Source organism: Vanacampus margaritifer, chromosome 1, assembly GCF_051991255.1.
Source record: "Vanacampus margaritifer isolate UIUO_Vmar chromosome 1, RoL_Vmar_1.0, whole genome shotgun sequence".
NCBI lineage: Eukaryota > Metazoa > Chordata > Actinopteri > Syngnathiformes > Syngnathidae > Vanacampus > Vanacampus margaritifer.
In genome coordinates, this window is record NC_135432.1 from 67,989,424 (window position 1) to 68,003,763 (window position 14,340).

Here is a 14,340-nt window from a genome sequence, read left to right on the forward strand (position 1 = left end):
ACTGAAAGCAAAACAAACCTATTGTTACATGTTTACATTCCGTCACACAAATATCAATATTAAATTTCGCTACAACAAATACATGCCTGAGACAAATGAATAAAAATGAAGACACAACATTCAAATCGAAGGTCGTCGGTGTGCTTAATATTTCCGAGTGGAAAGTCGGTACCTGAACGTCGCACGGCCCGTGGGCTCCACTCCATTTCTTCCCGGTGTGTGTGCGTGAACTTGTGTGTTATTTTCCGGCCCGCTGTCCCCTCGGTCCACTCTGACCTCTTTTGGACTTACTCGCTGGAAATGGACGCGACCCACGGGCGTCCGTGATACTTCCCCCCACGTCCCGTGGAACGGAACGATAAACCCACAGCGCCCCCACCCCATCCTACACACACACACACACACACACGCACACACGCCAAGACAAGCCAGGGTGAGTGTTCATCATCCGGGACCGGGCCGACTCGTGTACGCCATTCCGCGGCTGCGTCGCGGCCTGCCGGCTCTCTTGGAACTCGAGGCCCGAGGCTCCGGTGTCGATTCCTAGGCCGCGCGTGTTTTCGTCTTGCGGCTTGGTGGGGGTGACCGCTACCGCCGAGCGGGACTTGTCGCCGTCACCGGCGGCGTCGTCGTCGCCGGCGGATTCGGTAGAACGCGAACGTGGATTTGAGTCACGAATACGACAACTTAAGGCGGCAATGTAGAAAATTGGGAAGTCTGCTTACTGCTAGATAGGCTAGCCTGGTGCTAGCCGCGAGCTAACCGGCTAACACAAGGCAATTAGACCCTCTAATGCGCCTGGAAAAACATTTTAAATATGTCTTAATGTGCTCGTTCGTTGTATCAAGTGTTTTTGAATACTCGGGATTTAATTAAGTGGCGTGACATTACAGAATTTTGCCTTGGTGGTGTTTTTTTTGTTGTCGCTAGCGGCCTAGCAGGCTGAGATGCTAACATGCTAAAGCTAGTGCTTGTTTGCGACCAATAGTCTCGCTGGGGGGGCTCATGATGAAAATTTGCCGGCACAACTAGCTCCGTTTGTGGTGGGGGGGCTGCCCTGACAGTGTACGATAACACTTAAGCTCATCATCACCATCAAGTTGATTCGATCCAGGTCACTAGAAGTTCTTGTGGAGATTTTTGCTAATAGAACGGAGTGTAAAATTCCAAAACTGGACCTGCATTGGTACGTTTATCAGGTGACTTTGGTTCAATTGTCATTTTCTTGAACTAACAAAGTTACGACTTTTTAAATTAAAGTCTGTGAAAAATGCACACATTTCTGAGATCTTACGTGTGAGTATTTGTTAAACCTGAGTTTCAAACTTTCCTAACTTTTCCAAATTTGGTGTAGTCTTTGTCATATGCATTCATTTATGTGATAACATTGCTAACAGCTGTACTTTGTGTTAAGGACCGTCCACAAATGGCAAAACTCCAGGTTGGCATATGTGGCGCTAATCACCATATATCTAATTAAATATATATTTTTTTGCATTCTGGTTGCAGTGGTAGCTTTAAATGGTAGACATTTGCATATTAAGCTTCAAACTTAACTGAGTTCTCTCCTATGGAGAAACTGGGTGAAATAAATGGTTTGAATTCTAAATGCTTTTCTCATTGTGATTGTTGTATTATTGTGGTAGGCCAGTCCTGACTGCAGGTCCTCAAAATTTGATGTTATCTTATTATAGGAGACATTTAAGTGAGATAAATATTCACACAAACCAATGGAAACACCCAGTTTTAGCCTGGACGTGATTTGAAGTTCTTTATTTTTGAATATTACCGTAGAATATCGTTGCAAAAATATTTGACAGAAAATGTATGAAGCAGTTTAAAATATGAACGATATCTGTTGTTCTGAATTGTTGACTAGACATGATTGATGTGAATTGTGAAGCAAGTGCAGATTTACAGGATTTTTTTGTAAAATATTGTCAGACGATCGTTATTGAGCAGATTTTTAACCAATCTGATCAGGATCAGATGTTATTAAGCATTTTATGCAAAAACGGTGATCAACTGCAATGTCTTTATTTGCTCGATTGATTAATGACATCATTGATATGCTCCACGAAATAAGACATTACATGTTATATTTAATGTTTATCAGAATTTCTTCATTGAAACAGACACTTGCCTGCAGCGGAGTTTTTTGTTTTGCTTGCGTCACCACAACATCCTCTTCCGGTTTGAATTTTATTTTGGCCAAATGCCGAAAATGCATCTTTTTGCCATTTCCGACCAAAAATTTCCGGTGGCCGACTATTCGGTGCATCACTAGTTTTTAGCACTTTAGCCAATCCCCCATTCACAAATCCCAAAGCAGGAATATGCGGTATTCACAAATTCAGCTGTTTGCGTTTTTGTTCGCCTCGTCACGGATTCTGGCACTGCTACACGCCACCGCCAAACCCAGGCCAGGTTAAAGATGAGTTCACATTCATATTCCAGTACTATTTGGGATCATTTGTGTTTTTATTTGTACTTTCACATCAAATGATTCAAGTAGTAAGTTGAAAAAACAAAAAGGGTTAGCATCTGCCAGCGTGGGGGGTTGTGATAAGCCGATCTGTTTTGTTGCTGATCTTGCGGGCATTAGCTTGTAATTGGCCCGCAATCAACTAAGCCACCGTCCAAAAGTCCTAGCGTGCCTCACTGCCAATTTGTCCGCCATGATGAAAGTGGCTGATAGGATCTTTGTGTGTGTGCGTCCGCCAGGCACGTGCACTCGATGTCCCACAATCCCGCGCAAGAGCCGCTCCCCGCTTCCTGCTTGTTTGGATGAATCCCAAACACCGAGACCACCGCGAGCACTGATTGGCCGAGAGCCCGACCACGTAGCCAACGGCCATCCAGGTCAGTGCGCAGCTCATCTTTTCTTTTTTTCATTTATTTTTTTCCCCCGCCTTTCTCTTAATGGATTTTAATTACAACAAGTGGTTTGGAGTGTTTACTACATTAGGGTCGATGTTTTTTTTTAAGTGTTAGATTTAAATATTTATTTTTATTTTTTCTTGCGGCACGGTGGGCGACTGGTTAGCACGTCCGCTGAGCGGTTAGCACGTCCGCCACCCAATGCAGAGGACGTGCGATCGAGTCCGGGCTTCGGCCTTCCTGGGCGGAGTTTGCATGTTCTCCCCGTGCCTGCGTGGGTTTTCTCCGGGTACTTCGGTTTCCTCCCACATTCCAAACGCATGCATGGCAGGTTCATTGAACACTCCAAAATTGTCCCTTGGTGTGATTGTGGTTCTAAATAATCTTGAAAGATCTTACATATATATTTGTTTTTAGTTGATTTAAAAAAAACATAGCAAATGTATTATAACAAATGTAATTCTAAAAATGAGCATAAATTATTGTGAAAGGAAACCATATTTTCATTTTATTTATTTTTTGCGATCGAGCAAAGTGCGTGTGCGCGCGTGTGTTTCAAAAGCGTGTGTGTGATTGTAGGGTGTGCTTCAGGTGCGGGCGAGGTGCGATGGCGGACGTGGACCCCGACACCCTGCTGGAGTGGCTCCAGATGGGTCAGGGCGACGAGCGCGACATGCAGCTCATCGCGCTGGAGCAGCTCTGCATGCTGCTGCTCATGTCCGACAACGTGGACCGATGCTTCGAAACGTAAGTCACATGTCCGCCCACAGGGTTTTGTTTTAGTTTTTTTAATTGGATTGTACATTGAATCAAATCCCGTCTTTTTTTGGGTTCCTTCACACTTTCAACCAAAATCTGAATTGTAAGAACAACATTTGACTGTTTTAATTTTGATGGTATAATGATCATGAGCAAAAAACATGGCGTTAAAATGATAGCTCTAAAACTGTCCTTATTTGAAACATTTGGGTAAATAAAAATAACACAGTCCTTTATTATCAAACTAAATATCAAATATTTGGTACAGAAGAAACGTGCACCGTTTTCATTTTACATCAATAAATGTTAATTCTTCTTAGTAAGTCACAGTGTCCCATCACTGGTGAGCTATTTTTAAAACAGACCTGTGGTCTACTCATGTTGCCCTTGGGGATAACTGGTACCCACTGGCACCATTTTTGGGGGGGACAATGCAAAGAGCAAAAAGACTTTTTTTGTCTTGCTCCCTCCCTCCTCCTCCTCCGCGAGCAACTCATCGCTGAGGAAGGGGAAAAAATTAATTGGAGCCAATTAACTTCTAAGAGGTGGCATGTTTATTCAACTCTGCATGCAGCCGTTTGATGAAAAATTGTGCCCTGTTTAACTCATTTACTCGCAGTCATTTTGACTGAAGCAACCCCCTTCGCTCACGGCTGTTTTACTGTATTTTGACCGATTTAGCAAGGCCCACATAATATTGTGTTTTCGATTGCTATCAAAACATGGAACCTACCAAAAGAAAGAGTCTCTTCCTTCACCAGGAAAAAAGGATATTTCTATGTAATTAGGGTTAGAATATAGCTAAGTTTCATCATTATTCACAAATCTGTTTAAATGGTTGGGGAAATCGTCATGTTTTCAACATGGCCCTGGTTGGTCTCTTATACTCTGACGCCACCTGCTGGCTGTTTTTGTAATAACTACTGTTTGCTTGAACCGTTTTGTGCAGTTCAGAGGCTGCCTCAAAGCCTTCTGTAAGCTCTAACAGAAAAAAACATTTATAAATATGTCTTTAATGAGTGAAATGTCCCCTCAAAAAAGAAGTGAGGCCGTTACCGGTGGCAACCGTTCTTGGTGCTTATCGACATCTTGTCTTCTTAAGACCGCGGCAAATGGGCCCATGTGGAGTGTGTTGCCGTGCGAGCGCCGTGACTAAGCGGCGCCGGCGCGCTCTTTGTGCAGGTGCCCCCCGCGGACGTTCCTCCCGGCGCTGTGCAAGATCTTCCTGGACGAGAGCGCCCCCGACAACGTCCTGGAGGTGACGGCCCGCGCCATCACGTACTACCTGGACGTGTCGGCCGAGTGCACGCGCCGCATCGTGGGCGTGGACGGCGCCATCAAAGCTCTGTGCAACCGGCTGGTGGTGGTGGAGCTCAACAACAGGACCAGCAGGGACCTGGCCGAGCAATGTGTCAAGGTGGGGGGGGGGGGGGACCTTTGAAAGCAAGGGCCGCAATTTTAGAAGCTAAATGGATTTTAAAAAACAATGGAAAAAATACATTTACTTTGGATGACCAGCGACAACAATTCTTGTGCAAATCTCAAATTGAAATTAAAAGTCAACATTCTCTGGCGCAAAATAGCGCAAACAAAAAATATTGGCGATATTTTGAATGAAAATAATACAACTGGCTTAGAGCAAGTGTTGACTTCACAAGGGCATTTACAAGTGGCCATTGTAAACGGCACAAGTCTAGCTTTGATATAACACAAAGAGACTGAAATGGAAAATGACGCGTCATGAAGCGCTTGTGATGATTTTTTTGACGCTTATTTGTTACGCTGAGCTTGAGTCGTGCGAGTGCAAGGCCGGTACGCAGATTCGAACCCTCATCAACAAGCGCCGTTTAATGACGTCCTCAACATGCACTACCGCGCTAAGATGATAGAGTTCAAATCTCGACCGTTGGCAAATTTTATACCTTGTATTGAATATAGCGTTGATATCGCCCAGCCTTAAGTTGCAGCCTGAGCTAAATAGAGATGTTTTTCTTTCATGCATTTATGAAGGCCATCATTTAGTACCCATGAATTTTTGCTCTTCCAGGGCCGGCACGGTCCCTTCCGTATCGTTCCTTTAGTGAGGATCAATTCCATATTTGCGTATATTTAAAAACATGAAATGTATTGAACCCGTGTTTATATGGCGGTGCCTAGAAATGAGCATAATTGCTTCCATGACCGCGACTTGCATCTCAAAGGATCATCGCCATTCATCTCTTCTAGCCTGCTGTAGAAAAAACAACAAAAACGGTTTATTATCGCTACTTTCCACATCTTGACAATCGCGGCATGTTTTTGCGGTTCAAGAAAAAAAAAAAATACAGTACTATGTATTACATGTGTTCAATCATTGTATGGTGTATTTGTAGTGGTAAAATGTGTGTGTGTGCGCTGATCAGGTCCTGGAGTTGATCTGCACCAGGGAGTCCGGCGCCGTGTTTGAGGCGGGCGGCCTGAACTGCGTGCTGAGCTTCATCCGGGACAGCGGCCACCTGGTGCACAAAGACACCTTGCACTCTGCCATGGCCGTGGTGTCGCGCCTCTGCAGCAAGATGGAGCCCCAGGACGCCTCCCTGGAGACCTGCGTGGAGTCTCTGTCCAGCCTCCTCAAGCACGAAGACCACCAGGTAAGACCCGGGCAGCGTGGCGGGCCAACAGCGCCGGCGCACTCTCAAGCCCACGGATGGTGCGCTTTTGCTCGCGACTCCAAAAAGCCTTTTGGTCACCAAAGTGGCCAAAAATGTCAAGAAGATGGAGGCTAGCTGACTTTTGGTTTTATGCGGAGTACAACAAGTGCTTGGTAGGCAATTGTATAGAAAGGCAGACTGATGAATACCCCAAAAAAATGGCCCTGGTTGATCTCGTTTTTGTAATAACTACCATTACTTCATGCATACTCTTCAGTTCAGAGGCGGCATCAAAGCCTTCTGTATGCTCTAGCATTAAAAATAAAACGTATAAATACGTCTTTGGAACACTTAGGACATATTTTAACGTTTTTGGGAGTAAATAAATTGAAGAGAGAAAATCTTGAAATATTTTGTGACTCCGGATCACGACCTGCTTAATCCCGTTTGTGTGAAAAGTGTGTGGCATCAATGAAGCGCGTTTCCTTCGGGCAGGTGTCGGACGGCGCCCTGCGCTGCTTCGCCTCGCTGGCCGACCGCTTCACCCGGCGCGGCGTGGACCCCGCCCCCCTGGCCAAACACGGTCTGACGGAGGAGCTGCTGTCGCGCATGGCGGCGGCAGGCGGCGCCGCGCCGGGCCCGTCCTCGGCCTGCAAGCCCGGCCGCCCGTCGGCCGGCGCCGCCCCCTCGACCCCCGACTCCAAGCTCAGCAACCAGGTGTCCACCATTGTCAGCCTGCTGTCCACACTGTGTCGAGGCTCGCCGCTCGTCACGCACGTACGTCGTCATCTTTCGGGTTTGAGTTTTTTATTTTTTGAGAGCAGAAATGGAACGTCGTTGCTCTCCTCGCAGGACCTGCTGCGCTCGGCGCTGCCCAACTCCATGGAGTGCGCCCTGGGCGGGGACGAGCGCTGCGTCCTGGACACCATGCGCCTGGTGGACCTGCTGCTGGTGCTCCTGTTCGAGGGCCGCAAGGCGCTGCCCAAGTCCACGGCGGGCTCCTCCAGCCGCATCCCCTGCCTGCGCCGGCTGGACAGCTCGGGAGAACGATCGCACCGACAGCTCATCGACTGTATACGCAGCAAAGACACGGACGCGCTCATCGACGCCATCGACACGGGAGGTGAGCGCGCCGTGGCCGCTTCCACCTGGTTACGTACTCCCATCAACAGTCGGGCTTTGATTCACAGATTGCGCTTTGCCGGCTAAATATCCACTAGCATACGAGGTCTAAATCATCAGCAAAAAGGAGAACGGTTTTATTCTTGGGAGAGGCAAAAATTGAGTTATTTCCATGGAAAAAGTTTACAATAAAAACTTAAAATTATACATCAAGTTAAAATCCAATGAGGGGGGGGGGGGGTGATAGTTAAGTTATGTAAAAAATCCGTTTTGGGAACTAAAACTTTGAAGTTCCTGTCCAATTGGCATAATACCAGAAAAAACTCAACACTGTCAATTTCTTAGGAACATCAAGTTTCATGCGTCCCAACTGTAACATTATGTACTTAAAAAAGAAAAAGTAATGTCCCTAAATAGAGGGGTGGAAAACTTCAATGACCACTCAATAAAAAAAAATCCTAAATAAAAGTTCAACTAAACCTATCTTTAATGTTAACGCAAATGTACTACAAATAAAAATGACATAAACTTGTAATCATTTCCTTGGTCGACTTAAAAGCAAGGATGCACGTATACTTTTTTTTTTTTTTTTCCTTGAGCAGTGCAGCGACGCCACGTACGGATATTTTGCTCTAGTTGTGATGACAACGTTTAATTTCAACCAAATGTTATTGAAAAACATAAACTGAGGAAGCTCAACAGCCACAGCAAGCGGTTCGGCTGATGTTGTTGTGACTGACGTGAGATTTGAAAACCCTTGGCAGCCTTCGAGGTGAACTTCATGGACGACGTGGGTCAGACCCTCCTCAACTGGGCGTCTGCGTTCGGCACGCAGGAAATGGTAAGTCGTTTGCGGACGTCGGCGCCAGCGTCCTCCAGGCCGGCTGTGGTGATCCCGCAGCGTTGCGTCCCTTGCAGGTGGAGTTCTTGTGCGAGCGCGGCGCCGATGTCAACCGAGGGCAGAGGTCGTCTTCGCTGCACTACGCCGCCTGTTTTGGACGGCCGCAGGTCGCTAAGGTAACGCGCGCGCCGCTGGAGAATGGCGGTCAACAGCCGCTGGTCTAAATGGCGCGTGTGCGTGTGTGCGTGCGTGTGCGTGCGTGCGCAGACTCTGCTGCGTCACGGCGCCAATCCGGACCTGCGTGACGAGGATGGCAAGACCCCCCTGGACAAGGCCCGGGAGCGAGGCCACAGCGAGGTGGTGGCCATCCTGCAATCTCCCGGTCAGTCTCGCTCTTGACTTTGACGTCTTCCTTGCGTGACGGAAATGTTGCTTAGCTTTTACACTCGTACATTTTGGCCACTAAACACATTTCACACATCGCTTGGCTAAAATGTTGCGTTAATTGTCCACTACCGTTTAAAATGTCAATTCTTTAAGGACCTTGTTAAGCAAATAACAAGGTCTACTCCAGTGTCTCCTTTTTTTTTCACCATCTAAGCTCTTCTTTTTGGGTATTCCACTTGACAGTGCTTTGTCATCGTCTGTGCACATCAAAATAGGAAGTGCTAGTAAGGGGAAATGCATTTATTTATTTTTAAAGTCCCAAAAATTAAATGTCAATTTCTTTATTATTATTTTTTCCTCACCTCAGTCACGCTGCACAATTCAGACTTTAATAGAAGTAATAAACCCCCAAAACATGTATTTAAAGGTTTATTTTATTTTCGAACAATTCCTGTCCAAAATGTTGAGACAACAAACAATGTATACTGATTCTAAATGGGTTTTAACGTACACTTAACATTCAGAGTTTGTGCTTAAATGCCAGAATTAAGTCTTTGGTGGCAATTGTAAGCACAGCAAGTGAGCAGCGTCGCTACACAACAACGTCGTGGATTTACTTGTGCCTCCGTTTCACAATTTAGCAACGATAATCTTTTCGATTTTTAACATAACAAAGGAATTGGATTTACTGTCCAGCATGACAACCAGTGTGTGGACTGGGCATTTGGGCTGCTACAATCACTTTAGAGTGCCTCATTGTCACGCCATGAAAAAGCTCCGTGATGGCCGGATGGGATTCTTCCGTGGAAAAATCATTTTAAAGAAATAAACACTGGTGTGTGTGTGTCAGGTGACTGGATGTGTCCGGTAAACAAGAGCGACGACAAGAAGAAGAAAGACGTCAACAAGGAGGAGGACGAAGGAGGCGAGCCCAAAGGAGACCCCGAAATGGCGCCCATCTACCTGAAGAGACTTCTGCCTGTTTTTGCACAAACCTTCCAGCAAACCATGCTGCCTTCCATTAGGTGGCGCCACGCACCAACCCGTTCTGGACTTTCTCATCAATTCACGCTCTCTCACATTTGCAATGACTTCTTCATGTATTCGGTCATGAATTCAATTATTGCGTCAACTTCCACGCCTGCACGCTTGATCATTTATTCATTCACGGACACTTGCGATCACTTAATTCACTTACCGGCACTCACTCACTCATCTCTGCTTTGTTTTAGGAAAGCCAGTCTGGCCCTGATCCGCAAGATGGTCCACTACAGCAGTGACTTGCTGCTGAAGGAGGTCTGCGACAGCGAGGCGGGTCACAACCTGCCCACGGTTCTGGTGGAGATCAGCGCCACCGTGCTGGACCAGGAGGTACGTGCGTACGTGCGTGCGTACATCTGGCGCCTCGCACCAAGCGGCCTCAAATGAAAGGCATCGCTTCCCCCTTTCAGGACGACGACGACGGACACCTGCTGGCCCTGCAGATCATCCGAGACCTGGTGGACAAAGGAGGAGACGTCTTCCTGGACCAGCTGGCCCGACTGGGCGTCATCAACAAGGTGTCCACGCTGGCCGGACCCGCGTCGGACGATGAGAACGAGGACGAGGTCAAACCTGAGAAGGTGAGTCGGGGAAGGTCCGACTTCCCAGTCAGTGTCTTTACTTAGTTTTCGTTTTTAAACAAGAAAAGTCAAGCGCACTTTTTCAATTTCATATTCATTCCATTCAAATGAACATGGTTTGGTTTTATGCAAATTTCTCGACTAATAATTCGCAAGTTGTTTTAGTATTGCTTTTATGCTCATGTCAGACATTTTGAGTTCCAGCTGGACACGACTCAGTTTTAAATCCGGTGTCCGATGGAACTGTGAATTCATTTTTTTATTTTATTTTTCTAAAAAAGAAAAAAAGGGAAAAAAAAGAAACTGTGAATTCATTTTTTTATTTTATTTTTCTAAAAAAGAAAAAAAATTCATATTTTTATTTTATTTTTCTAAAAAAGGAAAAAAAATTCATATTTTTATTTTATTTTTCTAAAAAAGAAAAAAAAAGGGAAAAAAATAAACTGTGAATTCATTTTTTTATTTTATTTTTCTAAAAAAGGGGAAAAAAATAAACTGTGAATTCATTTTTTTATTTTATTTTTCTAAAAAAGAAAAAAAATTCATATTTTTATTTTATTTTTCTAAAAAAGAAAAAAAAAGAAACTGTGAATTCATTTTTTAATTTTATTTTTCAAAAAAAGGAAAAAAAAAGAAACTGAATTCATTGTTTTATTTTATTTTTCTAAAAAAGAAAAAAAGGGAAAAAAAAGAAACTGTGAATTCATTTTTTTATTTTATTTTTCTAAAAAAGAAAAAAAATTCATATTTTTATTTTATTTTTCTAAAAAAGGAAAAAAAATTCATATTTTTATTTTATTTTTCTAAAAAAGAAAAAAAAAGGGAAAAAAATAAACTGAATTCATTTTTTTATTTTATTTTTCTAAAAAAGAAAAAAAAGGGGAAAAAAATAAACTGTGAATTCATTTTTTTATTTTATTTTTCTAAAAAAGAAAAAAAATTCATATTTTTATTTTATTTTTCTAAAAAAGAAAAAAAAGAAACTGAATTCATTTTTTAATTTTATTTTTCAAAAAAAGGAAAAAAAAAGAAACTGAATTCATTGTTTTATTTTATTTTTCTAAAAAAGAAAAAAAAGGGGAAAAAAAAGAAACTGTGCATTCAAGGTTATGTGGTCCACTATATAAAAACCCTTTTTGCTGCATTTAAATTCTGCGTTCTGGAACATCTGCTCATTCACTTCTAAAGGGATTTTTATTTCGTGGACTTATTGGTAGTGTTGTAGGTCAGCAATATACAAATCATTTATCTTGAGTGATTCGGCAGTAGGGAAGGCAATGATTGAAGTCGTAACCATGCATGCGCAGGAAGAGGAAGCTCAGGAGGACGCCCGGGAGATCCTGCAAGGAAAACCGTACCACTGGCGGGACTGGTCCATCATCAGGGGCCGGGACTGCCTGTACATCTGGTCGGACGCGGCCGCCCTGGAGCTGTCCAACGGCTCCAACGGCTGGTTTCGCTTCATCCTGGACGGCAAGTTGGCCACCATGTACTCCAGCGGCAGCCCCGAGGGCGGCTCCGACAGTTCCGGTAACGCCGCCGCACCACCCAAAAGACCGCCGCTTGAGTGAATTTGACCTTGAAGCGCTGGCCTCTCCGCCTCACTTTCCAGAGTCTCGCAGCGAGTTCCTAGAGAAGCTTCAGCGAGCCAGGAGTCAAGTGAAGCCAGTCACGTCCAGCCAGCCCGTCCTGTCCAGTTTGGGGCCCACCAAGCTGATGGTGGGCAACTGGTCCTTGACGTGCCTGAAGGACGGCGAGATCGCCATCCACAACTCGGACGGCCAGCAGGCCACCATCTTGAAGGAGGACTTGCCGGGATTCGTCTTCGAGTCCAACCGGGGAACCAAACACTCCTTCACCGCCGAGACGTCTCTCGGTGAGAAGCATTTAAAATGGCGGTCCCCGCCGTAGGGCGATGTTTTGACAGACCGCCACTGAAATGAATCCAAATCACAACATTGAAAGACTAACGTGCAATTGCTGTGGAAATGAATGCCAAAGTTGAAGTTGATGATTTATGGAATGAGCTGAACAGTTTTAAGTTGGAATGGTTTGGAATCAGTCCAAAATTTGGAAATTGGATGTAAAAATGTCTTCATCTCGGGGCTTTTATTTTGAAAATGTTGGTATTTTGAGACTCCTAATGCGTTGAGCAGGCTGAAATTGAATACATACAGAATACGCTTGAAATTGAATGGGTTAAAAAAAGTGTTTACAAAAAAATCCCTTAATTTGGGCATTTAATCGTGAAAATTTGGGGATAAGGATAGAAATGATCTGAACAGTTTGAGTGGTTGTAACTTGTGACTTTTATTTGGAAAGGTTGGGGAATCTTGGGAATCAGCAAACGTCAAACTTCTGCTAGCTTAATGCTAACATGTCATGCAAAAACCTTTATGAGGACCAGTCAAATATTGGACCTTGTCCTCTGCCCCGCTCGGCGTCTTTTGGTGCAGGCTCAGAGTTTGTGACGGGCTGGACGGGCAAACGAGGTCGCAAGCTGAAATCCAAGCTGGAGAAGACCAAGCAGAAAGTGAAGAGCATGGCCCGGGAGCTGTACGACGACCACTTCAAGGCGGTGGAGAGCATGCCCCGGGGCGTCGTGGTCACCCTCCGAAACATCTCCACGCAGCTGGAGTCCTCCTGGGAGCTGCACACCAACCGACAGGTGAGCGTCGCGCCCGCGCCCGCCGCTAGCGCCCGCCGCTAGCGCCCGCCGCTAGCAACGGACCTTGTCATCAAGCGTGTGCGTGCGTGCGTCAGTGTGTTGAAGGCGAGAACACGTGGCGGGACCTGATGAAGACGGCTCTGGAGAACCTGATTGTGGTGCTGAAAGACGAGAACACCATCTCCCCCTACGAGATGTGCAGCAGCGGCCTGGTCCAGGCCCTCTTCACCGTGCTCAACAACGTCAGTCGTTCGGCAAACACGCATGCAAGCGCTGCGGCAATATTATCGGGGGCGTCGCCATAAGTAATACGTCAATTAATTGCCCCGTAATTAAACATGAGCTCGATGAGGAAAAGTGTTGTTTTTTTCCACTTCCCGATCGTTTTCATTCATTTTTTCTTTACAGAGACTTAATACTTTTTGCATTTTGCTAACAGATTGATTAACAGCCCACTTAATTTTTTGGGGGTGGTTTTGATTATTTTGGGTATTTACACTTTTTTTTATTCATTCTATAATTACAATTCTAAATATTCTCAAAATATGTGTTTATCTTTAAAAGGGTGTAATTGCACTATTTTAGTTGAAAAATTCTATCAAAACTGAAATATTATCATTCATGACTTCTCATCAAGCCAAACGTGTTCTGAGCGGCCTAAACGTGTATCGCTGTCAAAAACATGTGCTCGCTCACCGCCAGCTCTTCTGTGTTGTCCTTCAGAGTGTGGACGTGGACCCGAAACCCGATTGTAAGCCTTTAATGGAGAGGATCAACGTCTTCAAGGCGGCTTTCAGTGAGAATGAAGACGACGAAAGGTAACGACGCCATTGCACAAAACTCCCAAAATGATTGTGCCAATAATGGCGTTGATTGTGCGCTGTTGGCCTGCGCAGCCGACCCGCCGTTGCCTTAATCCGCAAACTGATTGCGGTCCTGGAGTCCATCGAGCGTCTTCCCCTGCACCTTTACGACACTCCCGGCTCCTCCTACAACCTGCAGGTGGGTCTCGCTCCACTTTGCATCCTCGGCACCGTCGTTATCCTTCCCGTCATTTGATTTGATTTTTTCCAGATCCTGACGAGGCGGTTGCGCTTCCGCCTGGAGCGGGCGCCGGGCGAGACGGCCCTCATCGACCGGACGGGCCGCATGTTGAAGATGGAACCTCTGGCCACCGTGGAGTCTTTGGAGCAATATTTGCTGAAGATGGTCAGCCCGCAGCCCACCCGGCGTCCATCGGAACCGTTCCAGATGCTGATTCGGTTTTTTTCCCGCAGGTGGCCAAGCAGTGGTACGACTTTGAGCGCTCCTCCTTCGTCTTCGTCAGGAAGCTGCGGGAAGGACAGACGTTCACCTTCAGACACCAACACGACTTTGACGAAAACGGCATCATCTACTGGGTCGGAACCAACGCCAAGTAAGTGTGCTTTG

The 14,340-nt window shown here is 45.5% G+C and overlaps 1 protein-coding gene across 2 annotated transcripts in view; it reads left to right on the forward strand.

Annotated features, from left to right (window-relative positions):
- Positions 1-176: 176 nt before the first annotated feature.
- hectd1 (HECT domain containing 1) overlaps positions 177-14,340 on the forward strand; it is a 29,195-nt gene continuing 15,031 nt past the window's right edge. Inside the window, exons 1-21 of one of the 2 annotated variants that reach the window (XM_077565172.1) lie at positions 178-433; positions 2,725-2,862; positions 3,460-3,627; positions 4,822-5,056; positions 6,042-6,269; positions 6,765-7,046; positions 7,122-7,392; positions 8,156-8,232; positions 8,310-8,408; positions 8,500-8,614; positions 9,470-9,644; positions 9,852-9,990; positions 10,071-10,241; positions 11,549-11,771; positions 11,854-12,117; positions 12,698-12,909; positions 13,005-13,151; positions 13,633-13,727; positions 13,806-13,911; positions 13,984-14,118; positions 14,187-14,326. In XM_077565172.1, coding sequence (XP_077421298.1) covers positions 3,488-3,627; positions 4,822-5,056; positions 6,042-6,269; positions 6,765-7,046; positions 7,122-7,392; positions 8,156-8,232; positions 8,310-8,408; positions 8,500-8,614; positions 9,470-9,644; positions 9,852-9,990; positions 10,071-10,241; positions 11,549-11,771; positions 11,854-12,117; positions 12,698-12,909; positions 13,005-13,151; positions 13,633-13,727; positions 13,806-13,911; positions 13,984-14,118; positions 14,187-14,326 — 3,254 coding nt within the window. In that variant the 5' untranslated portion in view covers positions 178-433; positions 2,725-2,862; positions 3,460-3,487. Of the gene's footprint in view, positions 434-2,724; positions 2,863-3,459; positions 3,628-4,821; positions 5,057-6,041; positions 6,270-6,764; positions 7,047-7,121; positions 7,393-8,155; positions 8,233-8,309; positions 8,409-8,499; positions 8,615-9,469; positions 9,991-10,070; positions 10,242-11,548; positions 11,772-11,853; positions 12,118-12,697; positions 12,910-13,004; positions 13,152-13,632; positions 13,728-13,805; positions 13,912-13,983; positions 14,119-14,186; positions 14,327-14,340 lie in introns of both variants that reach the window. The other variant, XM_077565163.1, reaches the window with a different exon arrangement.